The sequence below is a fragment of the Helianthus annuus genome, chromosome 8 (assembly GCF_002127325.2).
Source record: "Helianthus annuus cultivar XRQ/B chromosome 8, HanXRQr2.0-SUNRISE, whole genome shotgun sequence".
Classification (NCBI taxonomy): Eukaryota; Viridiplantae; Streptophyta; class Magnoliopsida; order Asterales; family Asteraceae; genus Helianthus; species Helianthus annuus.
Genome location: NC_035440.2, coordinates 85901656 through 85921309, shown reverse-complemented (window position 1 = coordinate 85921309; position 19654 = coordinate 85901656). Strand labels below are relative to the sequence as shown.

The following is a 19654-nucleotide window of genomic DNA, read 5'->3' as shown; positions in this document are numbered from 1 at the left end:
AATACATGATTCTAGATGTTAAAACGCCATGACTGTATTACGATTTAAATCGTGGTGTTTTTGAAATATGTATGGTGTTTATTCCTGTAAAATAACAAAAAACATTCAAAATGTTAAAACACCATGATCATTACTTATTGATATGCAAAAAAGGAATTATCTTCTAAAATAACTCCTAAAGCTGTTACAATCTATTTTATATTTAAACTAGATTATAACCCCGTGTATTACATGGGTTGAATAAATGAATTTTATATACCAAATAATAAAACATTATCTTTTTAAAAGCCTCCTTTATTGTACGGGTTGAAGAAATGTAATTTTATATATTAAATAATAAAATAAGTTATATCTATAAGAACCATATGTATTGTACGGGTTGAATAAATGTAATATTATATACCAAATAATAAAAAAAATTATATCTTTAAAACAATTGTATTACACGGGTTGAATAAATGTAATATTGTTTACCAAATAATAATAAAAGTTATATTTTTAAAAACCCCCGTGTATTACATGGGTTGAAGAAATATGATTTTATATACCAAATAATAAAAAAATATTTAAAAAAACTAATTGATTTTTTTATATTTAAAGTAGGATAAGATTGAATATTAATCTTTATTTATTTAGTTAATATAAGATTGAAAAATCATATGATTGAATAAGTGGGAGGTTGTATGATGATAAATCGGTTAACCGTATTGAATGATAAAGATAATAGTGATTGTTGAACAAATTAATTAATCGAATTTAATAGAAACATTTGTGATGTTAGGTGGACTTTTTTTTATTATTTGAAAGTTAATATGAACTTTGGAATTCGTATAAATTCTTATTAGATTTGATTAAATATTATTGATAATAAAAATTTGTATTAGATTAGATTTTAGATTTGATTAAATATTATTAATAATAAAAATTTGTATTAATTTAGATTAAATATATTATTATTATTAATATTATTAATAATTTTAATCAATTAAATAAGAAAATGACAAGTGTCTCAAAACATGTTTCTTTTATTATATAGTATAGATTTGAATTTTATATACCAAATAATAAAACATTATCTTTTTAAAAGCCTCCATTATTGCACGGGTTGAAGAAATGTAATTTTTTATATTAAATAATAAAATAAGTTTTATATATAAGAACCATATGTACTGTAGGGGTTGAATAAATGTAATATTATATACCAAATAATAAAAAAAATTATATCTTTAAAACAACTGTATTACACGGGTTGAATAATAAATGTAATATTGTTTACCAAATAATAAAAAAAGTTATATTTTTAAAAACCCCCGTGTATTACATGGGTTGAATAAATATGATTTTATACACCAAATAATAAAAAAATATTTAAAAAAACTAACGGATTATATAGTATAGATTTTAATTACACGTGTAGTGTAACTCACTTGATATTGTTGGGTTCATCTTGATATTTCACAAGTGAAGGGTGAAAGATGTCAATTCATCATAGTTAAGGGTTGAATTAGGAAAGTTGTGGGTAAAATAAACCAAAATATAGCAAGAAGATTTAGATAAATATTTCAAATCCGTAACCATTATAATTAGGAGATATACGTTTTATTTATTATTTAGAATTATTAGTATTATTAATAATTTTAATCAATTAATTGAGAGAATGACAAGTGTCCCAAAACAGGTTTCTTTTATTATATAGTATAGATAGATTGGTTTTTGAAGTTAATTACCTTACTACCCTTAATCCATAAACTTAAACAATGTCACGTGTTGTCTTTATAATATTTGTCACACTTCTCACAAACTTCACCATTTTTACAGAAAAATGAACCTAAGTGCATGATTTAATTTCTTAGTTATGATTATGTTTAAGACCATTCGTAACAAGGAGATCTAAAAACATTATGTTTAAAAGCATTCACAATAAGGGGATCTAAAAACACACAAAAAAATGTATGCAAATTCGGCTACTTTGTTTCACATTAAAAAAAATGCCAAAAACCGAACTAAATAAGAAAATCCAAAAGGACCAATATAACATTTTTTTAGTAAAAAACTTGTTTATCTCTCTATATACATTTAATATAAATAAAAAAACAAATGAGTCCTACCACTTACTAATTTTTTCATTGTTTTTTGTGTAATCATGAATGGCTCAAAAACCACCCATGAGTAAAACATCAATAAATAAAAAAACTAAAAAGCTGGCGGTTTTCAGGGGGTTAAAAATCGCCATATTGGACATAGTCTAACAAAGTTTTTATTCAAACCAAGATTGTTTAAAATATTAACATGATTTTAATATTTTCTAAAAAAATTATTAAAACTAAGATGCCTTTGACTTTTTAAATGCTCAATATTTTACTATTAGTTTTTCTTATGTATATATATAAAAAATATAAAGTTTTATGAATGTTCATTAGCCGGTATATATATTTATAGGAGATCATAAAGAAATCTAATTATCACGTTCCATCAAATAAAAACGTAATTCAGAAAGATAAAGTTAACAGTCAAATAAATTATACATGAAAGGAGAGTTTCTAAGAAATCACAAGAAATACATACAAAAATCTCAAAGTTTCTTTTATGATCTAGTTTTGATCATTGTATATAACTTTTTTTTGGTGTATATCTACATTCTAGAATATGAGCTTTTTTTAAAGATATATTTTTTTATCTGTTGGATTCAATATCTTGAGCGCTAGTTTAAAAGGTGGACGCCCATAAAAAAAGAAAGGGGCATCTTAAACTATGTGTTATAGAGGTTCCAAAGGGGCTTTCTTTGCTAAAAAAGAGATGTTATGTAGACTATTTTTTTCACCCTTTACACCACTACGGTGTGTTGTAAAGACCTTTATGTGAAATGTGGTATTGGGTTGATGTGGTTAGGTATGATTAAGTCATATATCATCTAACATAAACCTTAAGCCCGCGAGCCCACCTAACCCCCCACTCTAGCGCTCGTCCGCGGCGGTGTTCGGGCCTAACGCCCCACTAATGTAGACCGATAACGCCCCCTTTAGAGACCTTAACACATAGCCTATTTTAAACATGTGTTACTAGTAAAACTCACTTTTCCATTTTTTCATTGTAACATTCATCGATCTATAGTGACGAGGTGTGACCCGCATCGGTCAACCCGACCCGGTTACAACCTATTATATTAATATAAATACAAACGTTTATTCTAGAACCTTCCATATCTGCATGGAAGGTGCACAACTAAATTTCCAACTTTTCGGGAAGATCGTGTAAATCTCTAACTTATCGGAGTACATCCTGGGTTAAAGGAAACCCTAATGGAAAACCTATAAATAGAGGTAAACGTATAAGGTATGATCATCTTGTTCTCATACATCTTCTTCTCCAAAACTTCCTTCATAAACCAATACTTATTCTCACGCCGGAGGGTGGTTACAGGAATAACCCCATTCCTGTAACGAGTCCTAACGGTGTTTCTGTTTTGCAGCCAAGCGTTCGGGTCACTAATCATTGAAGCCGTAGGTGCTGCTTAGGTCAGTGTTTCTTCATTGGCGCCATCCGTGGGACCTATTTAGCGACAAGAACCTCATGGCAAGTGATCAGAACACGGCTGGTCAAACGTTGGCAGATAATAATTTGGCGTTAGGGGCGGAAACTAGTACCGTTCCACAGTCTTCCCCAGCCGTCACAAGGTCGTTAGATCCAGAGTTCGAGGCAGAAGGACCACCTCCAGGTTTTGACAATATCACCACCGTCTCTTCCCAGACCGTGGTTACAGGTCCTTTCCTCTATATGCCCTCACAAATACCACCAAGGAGGTTGGGGGGGACTAGCAGTAACACATTCACCCCGGTGACAACTGTTTTTTCACAGGCTTCACGCCTCTACTCCACTCCTGTTATTACCTCGGCGAGCCCCAGTACCATAGTGTCAGAAACCAGTACGCCTCAATACTACCAGCCGTTGGTTTCTAACCCAATGCCGCCGCTATACTCAGCAGCGCTCACGGCGACGTTATCTACACCACCTCATCAGCCGGTCATCATGCCAGCTGGAGTAATGAATGCCCCTGTCACACCAGGAAATCAGATGTATTTCCCGGGGTATTGCTATGCACCCCCTTACGGATATTTACCCTCATACGGGGGTTCAGCATACCCGTTTCAGGGAACAGCGCAAGGAAGCTCTCAATTGCCGTACGCGGCTTACATGCCGCCATGGTGGAATTTTCCAACTCCACAACCAATGTATACCCAAGCGCCAACTGAGCCTGTGCACGACAGAGAAAATGCGGTCAGACCCCGGGTAACCCCTTTGGAAAACTCCAACCTAATGGCAGGACCTGCCCCGGGTACGAACGTTCCACCCGCACAACCCGTAAATGTGGAAGAAGACGAACTAACCAAACCATACAAGCCGGTAGACGCGACGTTCCGGTCCAAATTCACTCGTAGGATCGCCGAAGCTCCTATTAAGGAAAAACCTAAAATGCCCCAAACGGTCGGTAAGTACGATGGCCTCACCGATCCTGACGACCATCTCAATTTATTTAAGAGCGCCGGTGAAGTGGCCTGCTGGCCCATGCCCCTATGGTGTAAAATGTTCGTACAAACTCTAGTGGGAGCGGCACGAGTATGGTGGGACAGCCTGCCCACAGGCGAGATAGACAGCTTTGAAGATTTGGAATCAAAGTTTATCCTACAGTTTACTCAGCAGCGCCGACATACGAAAGATAGGAACGAACTCCTTCATATTCGTCGTCGAGACAATGAGACGGTAGAAAACTTTATCATCAGATTCAACAAAGAAAGTCTGGCGATACCAGGCGTCACCAACGATCTGGCATGTGGAGCATTCCTCCAAGGAGTCAATGATGACGAGCTACTAAGAACACTGCATGGAAGGGATGGTGTACCCCCAACCATAGATGAAATACTGCGAATAGCCAAAGTATATGTTATACAGGAAAAAGCGGTAGCGGCCAGTCACGCAGCCAATAGAAAGAAAGAAGCCCTAAAAAATCAGGAGGAAAAAGATCACCGGGGGTCTAAAAGCAAACATAGGGGAGACCGATATCAGAGAAACAACAAAGACTCGCGATACGACAGACACCGAAGCTCCTATTCAAGGAACGAGACGTCAAAACCTCGGTCTGAATATCCCAATTTAAGCAAGACCCCGGCTGAAATTCTTGCCTCAGAAAACCTCAGGCTTAATCCACCAAAGCCGTTGAAAGACAACCCTAACAAGGATACGAGTAAATACTGCGAGTACCACAAGGGGAGCGGGCATGACACCAACGACTGTTTTCAGCTTAAAAAACAGATCGAATATTTCGTGAAGTCGGGTAAGTTGGCACACCTAGTGCGAGATATCAAGCAAGGCCCACCTGTGGTCAAGGAGGAGAACGATAAGGCGGCAGGCAAAAGGCCGCGCGAATTGAACATGGTTCACGCTGACATGGGAAGGGGGGCGAAGCGGAGTTTCTCCACGCTCGAGCCTTGGATGTTGGTAACAATGACTATAGAACCGCGAATGGAGGATTTGCATCTTACCACAGACGCCCTGATCATCTCCGCGGCAGTAGGAGACTACCGCATGAGGTGAATCCTAGTCGACACCGGAAGCTCAGAAGACATCATCTATGAACATTGCTTTAACAGAATGCAACCAGAAGATAGGAAGTTGCTTGAATCAGTACACGCCCCTATCAAAGGTTTCACAGGGGAAAAGGTTGATCCTATTGGTCAAATCACTTTCCCGGTAACCTTCGGGCAATCACCCAAAGAAAGAACCATACTACTAACTTTCCTTGTAGTCCGCGCTGAGTCATACCACAATGTGATAATCGGAAGATTCACCCTGGGAAAATTGGACGCCATAGTCTCCACGGCAAGGGGTTTTATGAAGTTCCCAACACCGCAAGGTGTCGCTACCGTATTTCGCGATAAAATCGGGGAGGTACTAAATACCAAACGATGTCGCCAGGGGCCCACTGGGGCCACGGGACCAGAAAGGTGGGTGTTAAGCACGCGCCATCCAGACCAAATGGTCACAATTGGGGACACTCTGTCCCCAGAAGTTGTAAGCAACTTGAAGCAATTGTTAAAAAGAAATGCGGACATTTTCGCTTTCGAGCACTCCGATATGACAGGAGTCCCCCGTGACAAAGCGGAGCATAGGCTCGCCACACTTCCAGGCGTCAAGCCGGTCGCTCAGGGTAAGCGCAGCATGGCCCCGGATCGCCGGGCGGCGGTCGTTAAAGAAGTACGAAAGTTAGTGGAAGCTGGAATTCTCAGGGAAACGCAATACCATACATAGGTATCTAACCCGGTCATGGTGAAAAAACCAGATGGCACGTGGCGAATGTGCATCGATTTCAAAGACTTAAACAAGGCGTGCCCAAAAGATGCGTACCCGTTACCCGAGATTGATTTAAAGGTCGACTCCCTGGTACCCTATCGATTCAAGTGTTTCCTAGACGCGTATAAAGGGTACCACCAGATTAAAATGTCCAAGGAAGATGAAGAAAAAACAACGTTTCATACCGACGTGGGCATCTTTTGTTACACCAAGATGCCTTTTGGGCTACGAAACGCAGGAGCTACCTATCAGAGGCTCATGGACAAGGTGTTTGAGGCACAGATCGGGCGAAATTTGGAAGTCTATGTAGATGACCTCGTAATTAAAAGCAGCGAAGAAAAACAGATGTTGGCAGATATAGAGGAAACTTTCCAGCGGCTCAGAGAGTACAACATAAAATTAAATCCAAAGAAGTGTTCGTTTGGGGTGGAAGAGGGGAAGTTCCTGGGGGTAGTAGTCACCCGAGACGGTTTTAAAGCTAACCCGGAAAAGGTAGCCGCCATAGCGCGAATGCCTTCTCCCCGAACGCTGAAAGAAGCTCAAGCCCTAAATGGACGACTGGTAGCAATCAACAGGTTCTTAGCGAGGCACGCCGAAAAGTCATTGCCCTTCATAAAAACATTAAAAGATTGCCTCAGCAAGAAGAATTTCAAATGGACCAGCGAAGCGGAGCAGGCTCTGCAAGAAATGAAACGTTTTATAGAAGGGTTACCTACGCTGACAGCGCCCAGACCCAGTGAAATACTAAAGATGTATTTAGCGGCAGCTCATACGGCGGTGAGCGCCGTGCTCATGGTCGAACGAGAAGGGAAACAAACACCAATATACTACATAAGCCGGGTGCTAGCGGGGCCTGAAACGCGCTATCCTACACTGGAAAAGCTAGTTTTAGCATTAGTACACGCCACGAGGCGACTAAGAAGATACTTTCAGGCACACCGTGTACAAATCTTAACCAATTACCCGCTACAGCAAGTTTTGCACAAGCCAGAGGTTTCGGGCAGGTTGGCTAAATGGGCCATTGAGCTGGGGGCTTTAGATATTGAATATCAGAAGCGAACAGCGGTTAAAGGGCAAGTGATTGCTGATTTTTTAGCTGAAATACCGGAAGGAGAAGTCATTACGGACCTAGTCATCCAAGATATACCAGAGTCCAGCACTACAAGGCAAACTTGGAAACTATACACTGATGGATCATCTAGCGGAAAGGGGTCCGGTGCAGGCCTAATGCTAATAAGTCCAGATCAAATCAGACTAATGTACGCCTTACGTTTCGACTTTGAATGTTCTAATAATGAAGCGGAGTACGAGGCATTATTGGCAGGGTTACGGATGGCAAAATCCATGGGGGCAGCCAGGGTAGACGCATACGTCGACTCGTTGCTGGTTAACAATCAGGTAAACGAAACGTATGAAGCAAAAAACGAGTCAATGGCGAAATACCTGGCGAAAACTAAAGAACTCATGGATTCCTTCGACAAGGTCACGCTCAACCATGTACATAGAGGAAAGAATCAAATAGCAGACGCCCTAAGCAAACTCGCCACCTCAGGCATGGAAAAGGAAGTCAAAGTCGAAACGTTACAGACACCCTCAATCGAACCACGGAGTGTTTCCGCCATCACAATAGAAGAACCTTGCTGGTATACTCCGATTCTACGCTTCCTCGAAACGGGTGAGCTACCTCCCGCCAAGGGCGAGGCACAGAAGATACAAACAAAAGCGCTACAATATGAGGTCAATGATGGTGTCCTATACCGAAAATCTTACTTGGGTCCGTTGCTGCGATGTGTTTCCCCAGTAGAGTCAAAGTACCTCATCAGCGAAATTCACGCGGGTCTATGCGGCATACACGCCGGACCTCGAGCAGTGGTGGCCAAAATCCATAGCGCGGGATATTACTGGCCTGGGATGCACGAAGACGCTGTAACGGAACTACGAAAATGCCGCAGTTGCCAGAAGTTTGCTCCTCAGACAATACGGCCCAAGAACAGCCTGGTACCGGTGACAGCAGCGTGGCCTTTCCAGAAATGGGCCGTGGATATCGTAGGACCTTTCCCGCCGGCCCCCGGAAAGTTGAAGTACCTAATTGTGGCGGTTGATTACTTCACCAAATGGGTGGAAGCAAAACCTTTGGCTAAGATAACGGCGGAAAATGCCAAAAAACTCCTCTGGGAGCACATAGTGTGCAGGTTCGGGTTACCGCTTTACCTAGTGAGTGACAATGGGACACAGTTCACGGATAGAATTTTCCAGGAATGGTGCACTGATCTCCACATCCAGCAGATTTTCACGTCGGTAGCACACCCCCAAGGTAACGGACAGGTGGAGCGGACGAACAGGAGTTTGCTAGAGGGCATCAAAAAGCGACTGGGGCACGAGGGAAGCTCGTGGGTGGAAGAATTGCCACATGTCCTTTGGGCACATAGAACAATGCCCAAAACTAGCAACAACGAAACCCCATTCAGCCTTACCTACGGAATGGAGGCGATGATACCTGCTGAAGCAGGGTTACCGTCATTACGCCGTCTCAACATAGGCAATGACAACGACCAATCTCTGAGAGAAGGCTTGGATTTGTTGGAAGAAAGGCGTGAGGCAGCCGCCATCAGCGAAGCACGATACAAGAAAGCGTTGGAAAAGTATTATAACAAACGGGTGGCTAAACTAAGTTTCAAGGCAGGTGATTACGTCATGCGTGACAACGAAGCAAGTAGAATGGAACCTTCAGGAAAACTGGGCCCAAACTGGGAAGGCCCTTATATCATCCAAGAAGATCTGGGTAAAGGGGCCTATCGCCTATCCCGACTAGATGGCACGCCAATACCGCGCAGTTGGAACATCGCCCAGTTGAGGAAATGCTACCTGTAAAACCTTGCTCCTAACAGCAAGAGTTAACTATCTTCTCAATTCACATTTGTAACCCGTGTTGGGATTTTTCTGCTTTTCTTTTATTGCTCCATGCAAGTTTAATAAAGATTTAAGTTTATTTGTTACAAAAGTTACCATCGCACGATGAATGCATAAAACGGTAAAAACACAAACAACACCCTTAAACACGAAATATTTTTCATTCATATAAGTCATAGGGTTAACAATAACAAGCGCTTACGGCGGGTATCTTGGTAATAGATACATACACCGCCCCAAAACAGATAGGCATCACTACATGTACATAACCTATCTCAAAAAAACCAAGTACTTGTCCCTGTTACTAAAAACCAAACATATGGGAACCAAAATATAGAACATGTTCAAAACACCTACTGAGGAAGGTTGGGTGCCATCACCACTGCAGGGGTATGCACCACCACCTCATCGCCCACAACTACAACTGGATCGATGGCCAAATGGTCAGATGAACCATCAACCATTGGAACCACCGTACCTGAGCCATCCACCTGCTGCCTCCTCGGCCGACCACCAGAATGGCGTTGGTACGTCAGACGGTATCGCTGTTCAGGGTTCACCGGAATCAGACCAGACAGCACATCAGCTGATAGCTGTGGCACTCCGGGATCCACTGGTTGAGGATCCTCAATAACAATGCTCTGACATGCTCGGTTAGCACGAACCGGAGCAGCATTGGGAATGGGTCTTCTCCCCCTAAGCATCGACCTCGTTACCGGGTATTGCAGCTGGAGCAAGCCATCGGCAGCGTCAAGAACCCGGAAGATCTCGGAGAGTCTTTGCCTATATCGTTTTCTTTCCATCATGCCCACACAACCAAATAAGGAAACGAAAGGTAAATTTATAGCAGGAGTAAAAAGTTTTGACAGTGGTGACGTCGGGTGCATTAATGGAAAATAATCATCACACGTCACAGAGCCATATTTTAAAAATTCGGCGGTGTCAGAAATCATGACATTTGCATTAATATAGCTGTCAAATCAAAACAGAAATGGGCACTAAACCCAATTCAAACAGTGTCATTAGCAAGGCAATAAGAGTACATAACAAGCAACAAAAAGAAAAACGGAGTTGTCATTCTTCTTCAGACTCCTCCGCGGGGTCCAGCATCAGACGCAGCGATTCTATTCCATCCTCATTGACTTTGTCCATCAAATCGCCATAACAGGGCAGCGGCTCGGTATACGCCGCTTCAAGGGCGCTCGCCATATCAGTTTGCAGCTTACCCTTGACAGCATGAAAATCCGGCGATACCCTATCCAACTGATGGCAATCCATATAGCCCTTATACACACCATCATGATGCCCGGATTGGTAAGCAGCCGCGGAGAGACGATCAACCAAGCTAGTAAAATGGGGCGATTCACGCAGGTACTCAAACGCTCCCACAAGCCCATTAGTTATCAACCAATTCCTGTCTCCCCGCATAGCCGCTAGCTGGCTGGTCAAATCATCGACTTCTGCGTTGGATTGTGCCAGAGCATTTTCCACTTCTTTTAGTTTAGAGGACGACGATACAGCAAGTTTGTTGTTTTGAGTGACAAGTGAATCACAATGGTCCTGCAACTCCTTGACCTTTCCTTCCCGTTCCTCCAGCTCTGCCTGCATAAGCCGGATTTTGGTATGGGAGGCTTCTATTTCAGTTGTCAAGCTTTGGTACCGCTCCTGAACCTGAGACACAAAATCAGTGTCAACACGAAATTTTTCCAATTGGGCCGATAACTCGAGTCTCACCTTCTGAGCCTCCGCTATGGCCTTACGTTCCAACTCCTCCTGTATATTCTTGGCCTGAGCCAACACTCGATCTTTTTCCGCCATGTCGCGGGCCCATAAGATCCGTTCTTCAGCAAGATGGTTAGTCACCCTTCGCAAATCTTCCTCAGCTTTGTTTTTCTCCGACAAGAATCTGGCCTCCCTTAATCCCACAGTCTGAAGTTGACTTTCTAAGCGATGCTTGTCGTCCCTCAATTCTTGAATAGTCGCTCGAGCCTGGTGGAGTTGGGTGTTATCATGCATCCACCTGCGACGGATTTCAACCAACCTTCGTGGTAGGTTCACAGAGTCAGATATTGAAGAATTCATCAAATCTTCATTGTTCAAACCCTCTACGTACGCCGCTTCGGCAGGGGGATACGCCCGCTCGACCCAGTGTTGAACCACAGGGGGGAAAATCAGCCTTGAGGATTCAGCGATTTTCCAGTGAGGCTGGTAGCGTTTATCTTGAGCATTGGGGTCCCAACGAACAGTTGGTATAAACAGGTCGTCAATCAGACGGACACCGTTATCAGCAATACCGCTGCTCGATCCTCGAGTTTCGCCACCACCCATGTTGGTTACCTCCTGTGCCGCTGACACGGTAGTAGCAACTTTATCCACATCAGCAAAAATGCCTCTGGGCGAGTCAATCACAGGTGTATCAAGACCGCCTGTCCGAAGTGAGGATAGCGGATCAACAGTTACAGCTACTGATAACGTAGGAATAGGGAGGGGCATGACACAGCTCACAGCGGCAGTAGCAGAAGCCGAGGTCTTGGGGGCTGTAGACATACTAACACTGGAACCAGGGCACGACAACGCCACGGTCGGCACAAGTGTTGGTATAACAACTCCAGATGGCACTCCCACAGAGGTACCTGCACAATAAACGTAGTGGGGCTTTAGCAACATGAACGCTAGTATGCTACAGTGGTAGTCAGCAATAGATACCTGTTGGGAAAGCACAAGCAGCCTGTACCGCCTCAAAGGCACTTAGAGTAGGTACGACAAAGGTTTTTCTTTTCTTAGAGGCACGACCTGGACTGGTCAGATCGGTGACCAAGGGAACATCACACCCAACACTGGAAGTTTCCTCCACGGAGGGCACACCCCCATGGATTGCTGTGTGTTTCTTCCCGGTAAGCTTTATCCGGGTAGGTTTTTTCTCCGACACTGACAAGGCGGTAGTTGCCACACCTGACAACGGAGTGATGTATGCTGTGGGGTCCGCCGGTATAGCGGGTAGAAGAAACTGCTCAAGATGCACCCTTAGCACATCTGGTTCTCCTTCGTCCAACACGCGGTCGGCAGGCTTCAACGCGAGATGCCGAGGAGGATCAATAAAGTCGAACATACCCCACTCCCCTGCGTGACATATGGGGAGTTAAAAAAAAAAACACTGCAAAAATAGTAATGCACGATAATGTAAACATACCTGCATCGTCCCTTTGAAATGAGGGATAACGCTTAATATCAGGCCACAACAAACTCATGCCGGCCATCACCAACGCACCTTCTGGGATAATTGTGCACTCGAAGGGGCGGCCACACAGCTTTATGTATAGAACATTTGACGCGTACGCATCCTCAGGAGGAGCATCGTCTTTCACTTTATCCTTTGGCCCTTTCTCTCTCCAGTGCATTTCCCCAGGGATAACAGCGGCATCAAGATAGAAGAATTTTTTCTTCCAATCTTTGTCCCTCGAACTGGTGGGAATATCCCTTAGGCACGACACGTCGGTATCCCTCCGGTCGAAAGTAAAGAAAGGGGATTTCCACACAAGCACAAAGAAAGCCCTAAAGACAACCAGTTCTGGGATATGGCCCAGTGCTATGCAGGCATACTCAAATTGCCGAAGTTTCACTAAACCAAGGGGATGTATTTGAGAAATATGGATACGGTAAAAATCAAGCACCGATTTCAAAAATTTGGTGATGGGTAGCCGGAAATTGCAGAATTTGAAAAAATCACTGAACAAAGTGATTTTACCCACCTTCAAGGGGAAGGCAGTGTCGGTTTTGGACGGCAAAACGGGGTTCCATTCGGCCCTAATACCATAATCATGAACAAGGTTGTTGAAGGATGTTACGCCCCACTTACAAAACAGTATGTCTGTAGGGGCGGTAGCGGTGGAAGACGATTCGTTAGTTTTCGAAGCCATTGAGTAGAAAGAATGACGAAGGAATGATTTGGGGGAAGGGATTTGAACTCCTACATAAGGAGTCGTTATTTATACGCAAAGGCAACTTTTCAAATTCAAAAAGATGTACGAACGGAAATACGTGTCCATATGGGGTAAAAACAGTTGTCACTGATATGATGACCCAACTGTCACATCCTGTATTTTCGCCGTCATTTCCCAAAGCCGTAGTAACAACCATAATACACTAACTTTTTCTTTTTTCTCTTAGTCCGACCTAATGGATTTCTTTCCATGAGCTCGGACTGGGGGGACATGACGAGGTGTGACCCGCATCGGTCAACCCGACCCGGTTACAACCTATTATATTAATATAAATACAAACGTTTATTCTAGAACCTTCCATATCTGCATGGAAGGTGCACAACTAAATTTCCAACTTTTCGGGAAGATCGTGTAAATCTCTAACTTATCGGAGTACATCCTGGGTTAAAGGAAACCCTAATGGAAAACCTATAAATAGAGGTAAACGTATAAGGTATGATCATCTTGTTCTCATACATCTTCTTCTCCAAAACTTCCTTCATAAACCAATACTTATTCTCACGCCGGAGGGTGGTTACAGGAATAACCCCATTCCTGTAACGAGTCCTAACGGTGTTTCTGTTTTGCAGCCAAGCGTTCGGGTCACTAATCATTGAAGCCGTAGGTGCTGCTTAGGTCAGTGTTTCTTCATATAGTTAATTCGTTTTTTCTTTCAAGCAGGTATGTTTAATAACTATAAGAGGGAAGTGGAATGCGTTACTTAAACCAACTATTGTTAGAATAGAGAAGAAAAAACTTCTATACTGAAAAACATAAAAAAAAATCGACCCAACAAGAATCTAAACATGTCTCTCGTAAAAAAAACAAATTTTGGATGAATATATCTTCTTATGTTGGTTAAAGTAATGGATTATTTTCCATTGATCTAAATAATAAACGTGAAGAATCGTTAATAAGAATTCTTTATAATATTTATATGTCTTATTTTATTTTATTTTATTGGTAATACAATAAAACATACATTGCTTATAAAAATATTATAATCATTAAAAGTTGAGTTTATATATATAAAAACATGCACATATATAAATCTCCTAATTTACCAACCCAAAAAACAAGAAATCGTAATTAGTTACAATTTGAAATTGTAAACCTACTTGAGAAAAATAAGATCTATAAGTAAACCCATAGAGATTTTTTCTCATGGAGATTTTTTCTCAATAAATTCCTCCAAAACCTCACTTTCATCTCATATTTGTCTATTGTTCTACTCTACCTAGGAACTTTGATATACACTACGTTTATTATACTATTCTAGGAACTTTGATATACATCACGTTTATTACATTGCCCCTATAATGTGTGGGTTTACAAAGCTTGCATGGGTTTTGGTGTTTTTGATATGTCTAAACATTTGTGGCGATGGAGGGGTCATGGCCTTTCACAATAATTACGAAACTCAAACTCGTAATCATGTGAAGGTAAAACAAGTATACAGAACTGGTTATCATCTCCAACCCAAGAAAAACTGGATTAATGGTATGTCTACATTTATCATCCTATACAATTTGTCCATCATTAGTAGTAGATCATCTCCATTGTATGTTATTGTATACGTGTTTTTGTTATTTATCATCATAAAAAATGGTTTTGTTAATGAAAATGCATATATTAAATCAATGTTTTGAAAACCATACTACCAATCCGACAACAGAATCTTGTCAGGGTCGCCGATATGATTACAAACTAATAGATCAAGCATAAATGCTCCGGTCGGTTTTCATGGAACTAGACAAAACCCGGGACAACCAACCGATGTTTGCCTCCTCCTTTAGTTGACTTACTAGAGTTTTTTAAGACTGAGTCGACCTTTCAAGCAATTGTCGAATGGCCGTTTACACTTGATCCGGTTTCTAAAACATTAGGCACAATATGTCTTTTAAATACACTCGAGGATACGTTTAGATCTTCACAACAAGAGGAGATTAAAATCATGAAAGTTCGTTAAAGATATATTATTATTATTATTAATTTTATTATTATTATTATTATTATTATTATTATTATTATTGTCATTATTATTATAATAACTAGTTTATAGACCCGCGTATTACACGGATTGTATATCTAATCTAACTACTATAATAAAAGAAACCAACTTTTGGACACGTGTCATTCATTGAAGATATCCTCAAATTTATATTTATCTAAATAAATAAATAATAAATTAATATTAAATTTTATCATACTTTAATAAAATATTATCCTCAAATCTAAATTGTTAATTTAATATATTTTTAAAACAAATACCTCTCTTATCTACTTATCTTATATTAAATATGTAAATAATAAATTAATATTAAAAGTTATTCTAATTTATTAAAAACATAACTTTCTTTTATTATTTGGCATACAAAATTATGTTTATTCAACTCGAGTAAAACACGAGGTTTTTAAGTATATATTTTTTTTATTTGGTAGATTTTTCAACCCGACTATACATTGGTTTTTTTAAAGATACGACGTTTTAGTATTTAATATACAAAATTACATCTAGGTTAGAACCTCGTGTATTACACGGGTTGAATAAATGTAATTCTATATATTAAATAATAAAAAGTTATATCTTTATGAACCTTGTACATTGTACGGGTTAAATAAATGTAATTTTATATATCCAATAATAAAAAAACTTTAAAAACCATGTGCATTACACAGATTAAATAAATGTAATTTTGTATATTAAATACTAAAAACGTCGTATCTTTAAAAAACCCGTGTATAATCGGGTTGAATAAATCTACCAAATAATAAAAAATTACATTCTTAAAAACCCCGTATATTACACGTGTTGAATAGATATAAAAAAGTGTTATATTTTTAAAAACCATATGTATTACACATATTAAATAAATGTAATTTGTATATTAAATACTAAAAACGTCGTATCTTTAAAAAACTCGTGTATAGTCGGGTTGAAAAATCTACCAAATAATAAAAAAAATATATCCTAAATAAATGTAATTTTGTATATTAAATACTAAAAACGGATATAACTTTTTTATTATTTGATATATAAAATTACATTTATTTAACCCGTACAATATACAAGGTTCATAAAGATATAAGTTTTTATTATTTAATATATAAAATTACATTTATTCAACCCGTGTAATACACGAGGTTCTAACCTAGTATATACATATTTAAATACATCATAGGACTGAAATTACATTTTTACATATGATAGTGGAAACGATCAATATAAAATCATGAAAGTTCATTAAAGAAATATTATTATTATCATTATTATTATTATTATTACATAGAATTCGAATATATAGTCTCCTATATTTTACATATATCTCGTATTAGGAGGAGGTCGTTGTTCGTCTAGAATAAACAACTTCTATTAGATTTAACTTTTGTTTATCGGCTTTGATTTGAATATAATTTAACAAATAAGTTATTCCAGAAAAATAATATATTTTTGAAACAACTTTTACTGAATTTAGCTCCATGTTGTTTCTGGCCTATTTATTGAATTTAGCTTCATGTTGTTTCTGGCCTATTATTAGTTACCTATAAAATGTAAGCACACAAAAATAATCAAGACATTTTATGTTTACGAGTCTTGATAGACGTTCCTTCTTTGTCCTTTAATAATAATAATAATTCAGTCAATTAATTGTATTAGTGAACTCATTTTTTAAATACACTCGAGATGGGTGGTGGCGGCGCGATTTGTTGCCCATCTACCTTCTATTTTAATGTAACTTGACAAATTTTTGTTGTGAAATAAAAGACTAGATTTATAAACTAAAAAAAATTACTTTGATGAAACCACTGAATTTTTTCATCAAAAGTATGTGATGTTTATTAAGATCCTATAAAATTATTACAATATACTGATTAACTTGTGATAATTATTGTAAGCTTAATTATGATTATTTTCCCCCGACTTCACTATTATGTCATGTTAAGCAGGTTCATAGCAAATAGCATTGAATTAATTCCACTTTGTTTTCTGATGGATATTTATTAATTCTATATGTATATGTAATTGAAGTAATGACCTTTTCATCTTTTGTTGCATGAAATCTTTGTGGGCACAATCATACTATATCTCAATAGATCCAACTGGTAAGTTTTTCCTTTTAAATTTTCTTTATTTTTTTATTGAGTTATTATGTATCTAACAAATTTAAATTAAATTAAACAGGACCAATGTATTACAAAGGATACTATCATATATTCTATCAATACAACCCTAAAGGTGCGATATGGGGAAACATTGTGTGGGCTCATTCGGTGTCAAAAGATATGGTTAATTGGATACATCTTGAACCAGCAATTGTGCCATCAAAACCTTATGACAAATATGGGTGTTGGTCTGGATCCGCTACAGTCTTGCCAGGGGATAAACCGGTAATCTTTTATACAGGGATCGTTGACCCGAAACCTTCACCTGGTCATCAAGTCCAGGTCTACGCTATACCCGCCAATTACTCAGACCCCTACCTAAGAGAATGGATCAAACCTGATGACAACCCTTTCTTAAAGCCCACAAGTGAGAACATTTCGGCTTTTCGTGACCCCACAACTGCATGGTACAACAATGGTCATTGGAAGATGATTATTGGTAGTAGACATAACCATAGAGGAATTGCTTATTTATACCGAAGTCGAGATTTTGTTACATGGGTCAAGGCAAAACATCCGTTTCATAGTAAACGTGATACGGGTATGTGGGAATGCCCTGACTTTTACCCGGTAGCATCTAAAGGAACAAATGGGTTAGACACATCAACATTGGGTAAGGGTGTTAAATATGTTCTTAAAAACAGCATTGAAGTGACTAGGTACGAATATTATACCATCGGGAGGTATGACCTCATTAAAGATATATATGTTCCATACAATACAACTGAAGATGGTTGGGGCGGATTAAGATACGACTATGGAAACTTTTATGCCTCAAAGTCATTTTATGACCCGAGCACGAAAAGGAGGATTCTCTGGGGTTGGGCAAATGAATCAAGCACTCAAAATGAAGATATTGAAAAGGGATGGGCTGGAATTCAGGTAAATTTATAACATTTATATTCACATGGCATCGTTTTCTTTTTTGACTTTTAAATGTCAAACTTGATTTATTGTTTATTGTATGTAGTTGATTCCACGAAAGGTATGGTTGGATCCAAGCGGGCAAATGCTGTTACAATGGCCAATTTCTGAACTGGAAACACTAAGGCGTAAAAAAGTGGAGCTAAACAACGTGATTGTTAAAAAGGGGAATATCGTTGAAGTGAAAGGACTCATAGCAGTACAGGTTTGTATAATAAAATCATTCTAATACATTGAATATATGCAGTTGATATGTTACTTATTTGATGTGATTTAAATATAGGCGGACGTTGACGTTACATTTACATTTTCAAGTTTGGAAAAAGCTGAGTTGTATGACGAAAGTTGGGCTGAATTCCCACATCATGATCTTGGTAAAAGTATATGTGGGGTTAGGGGTGCAACGGTTCAAGGTGGGCTCGGGCCATTTGGTCTCATGACCCTCGCTTCACACAACCTTGAAGAGTATACGCCTGTATTTTTTAGAGTTTTTAAAACTATCAACAAGAAACATAAAGTTCTCTTATGTTCTGATGCCACTCCGTAAGATCCCTTTCTTTAGTCTTAGTGTTACAAAAGAAAAAAAAAACAAGTGAAAATACTTGCAATTTCTTGAACTATGTGAAATAACAATAATGTTTTTAATGAATGCAGTTCCTCACTGAACCCAAAGGAATACAAACCATCATTTGGAGGCTTTGTGGATGTTGACTTATCAGAAAAGAAGCTTTCACTTAGGAGTTTGATTGATCATTCAGTTGTAGAAAGCTTTGCAGAAGGAGGAAAGACGGTTATTACATCAAGGGTATATCCAACATTAGCTGTTATTCGTAACGTTCATTTGCATGTATTTAACAATGGATATGAACCCATCACCATCAAGAAGCTGAATGCATGGTCTATGAAGACAGCAAAGACAACTAGTATCAATTAGACCTTGTTAGTTTTACTAGAGTATGTAATAAAATGGTTTGTTGTTAGTTATCATTATTTTTTATTTAAGTATCTTATTATTGTTATTTATTTATTTTTTTTGCATATGGAAATAGAAGTTTGTGGATTGTGAAAGTTGATCTAGTGTATTGTTTTGTTAGTTCTTTTTAGATGACTAGAAATTGTGATTTTACTTAATTTTGTGGATGAATATATAATTCAATTCGATTGGATTCACGTTGGAGAAGAAAAACACTCTGTGGTAGTGGCGTATTCGAATAAATGAATTTGGGTTCTATACCGATCATAAACAATGGTCCTATGCTATGTTAGTTTTCTATTTAAATGGGATCGGATCTATAATTTAGAGATATGAATTGTGCATCTATTATATCGAA

General features: G+C 38.9%; 2 protein-coding genes across 2 annotated transcripts; both read left to right on the top strand.

The window, feature by feature from the left end:
• The first annotated feature begins 6318 nt into the window (after positions 1 to 6318).
• Positions 6319 to 9216, top strand: LOC110870291 (protein NYNRIN-like). The gene has a single exon (XM_022119479.1). The coding sequence runs from the start codon at positions 6319 to 6321 to the stop codon at positions 9214 to 9216; it is 2898 nt and encodes a 965-aa protein (XP_021975171.1).
• Positions 9217 to 14470: 5254 nt separating this feature from the next.
• On the top strand, positions 14471 to 19328 carry LOC110873313 (beta-fructofuranosidase, insoluble isoenzyme 3). The gene is made up of 6 exons (XM_022122243.2): positions 14471 to 14735; positions 17331 to 17339; positions 17419 to 18281; positions 18370 to 18528; positions 18607 to 18866; positions 18978 to 19328. Exons 1-6 carry the CDS (start codon positions 14555 to 14557, stop codon positions 19255 to 19257), a joined length of 1752 nt encoding a protein of 583 aa, XP_021977935.1. The 5' UTR covers positions 14471 to 14554; the 3' UTR covers positions 19258 to 19328.
• The last annotated feature ends 326 nt before the right edge of the window (positions 19329 to 19654 follow it).

Excerpts from the sequence above, each read along its gene's own strand:
- LOC110870291 (XM_022119479.1), top strand. The coding sequence starts at position 6,319 with ATGGTGAAAAAACCAGATGGCACGTGGCGAATGTGCATCGATTTCAAA.
- LOC110873313 (XM_022122243.2), top strand. The coding sequence starts at position 14,555 with ATGTGTGGGTTTACAAAGCTTGCATGGGTTTTGGTGTTTTTGATATGT. Across the intron at positions 18,282-18,369 it reads AGGGATGGGCTGGAATTCAG|TTGATTCCACGAAAGGTATG; the intron begins GTAAATTTATAA and ends TATTGTATGTAG. Across the intron at positions 18,529-18,606 it reads AAGGACTCATAGCAGTACAG|GCGGACGTTGACGTTACATT; the intron begins GTTTGTATAATA and ends ATTTAAATATAG.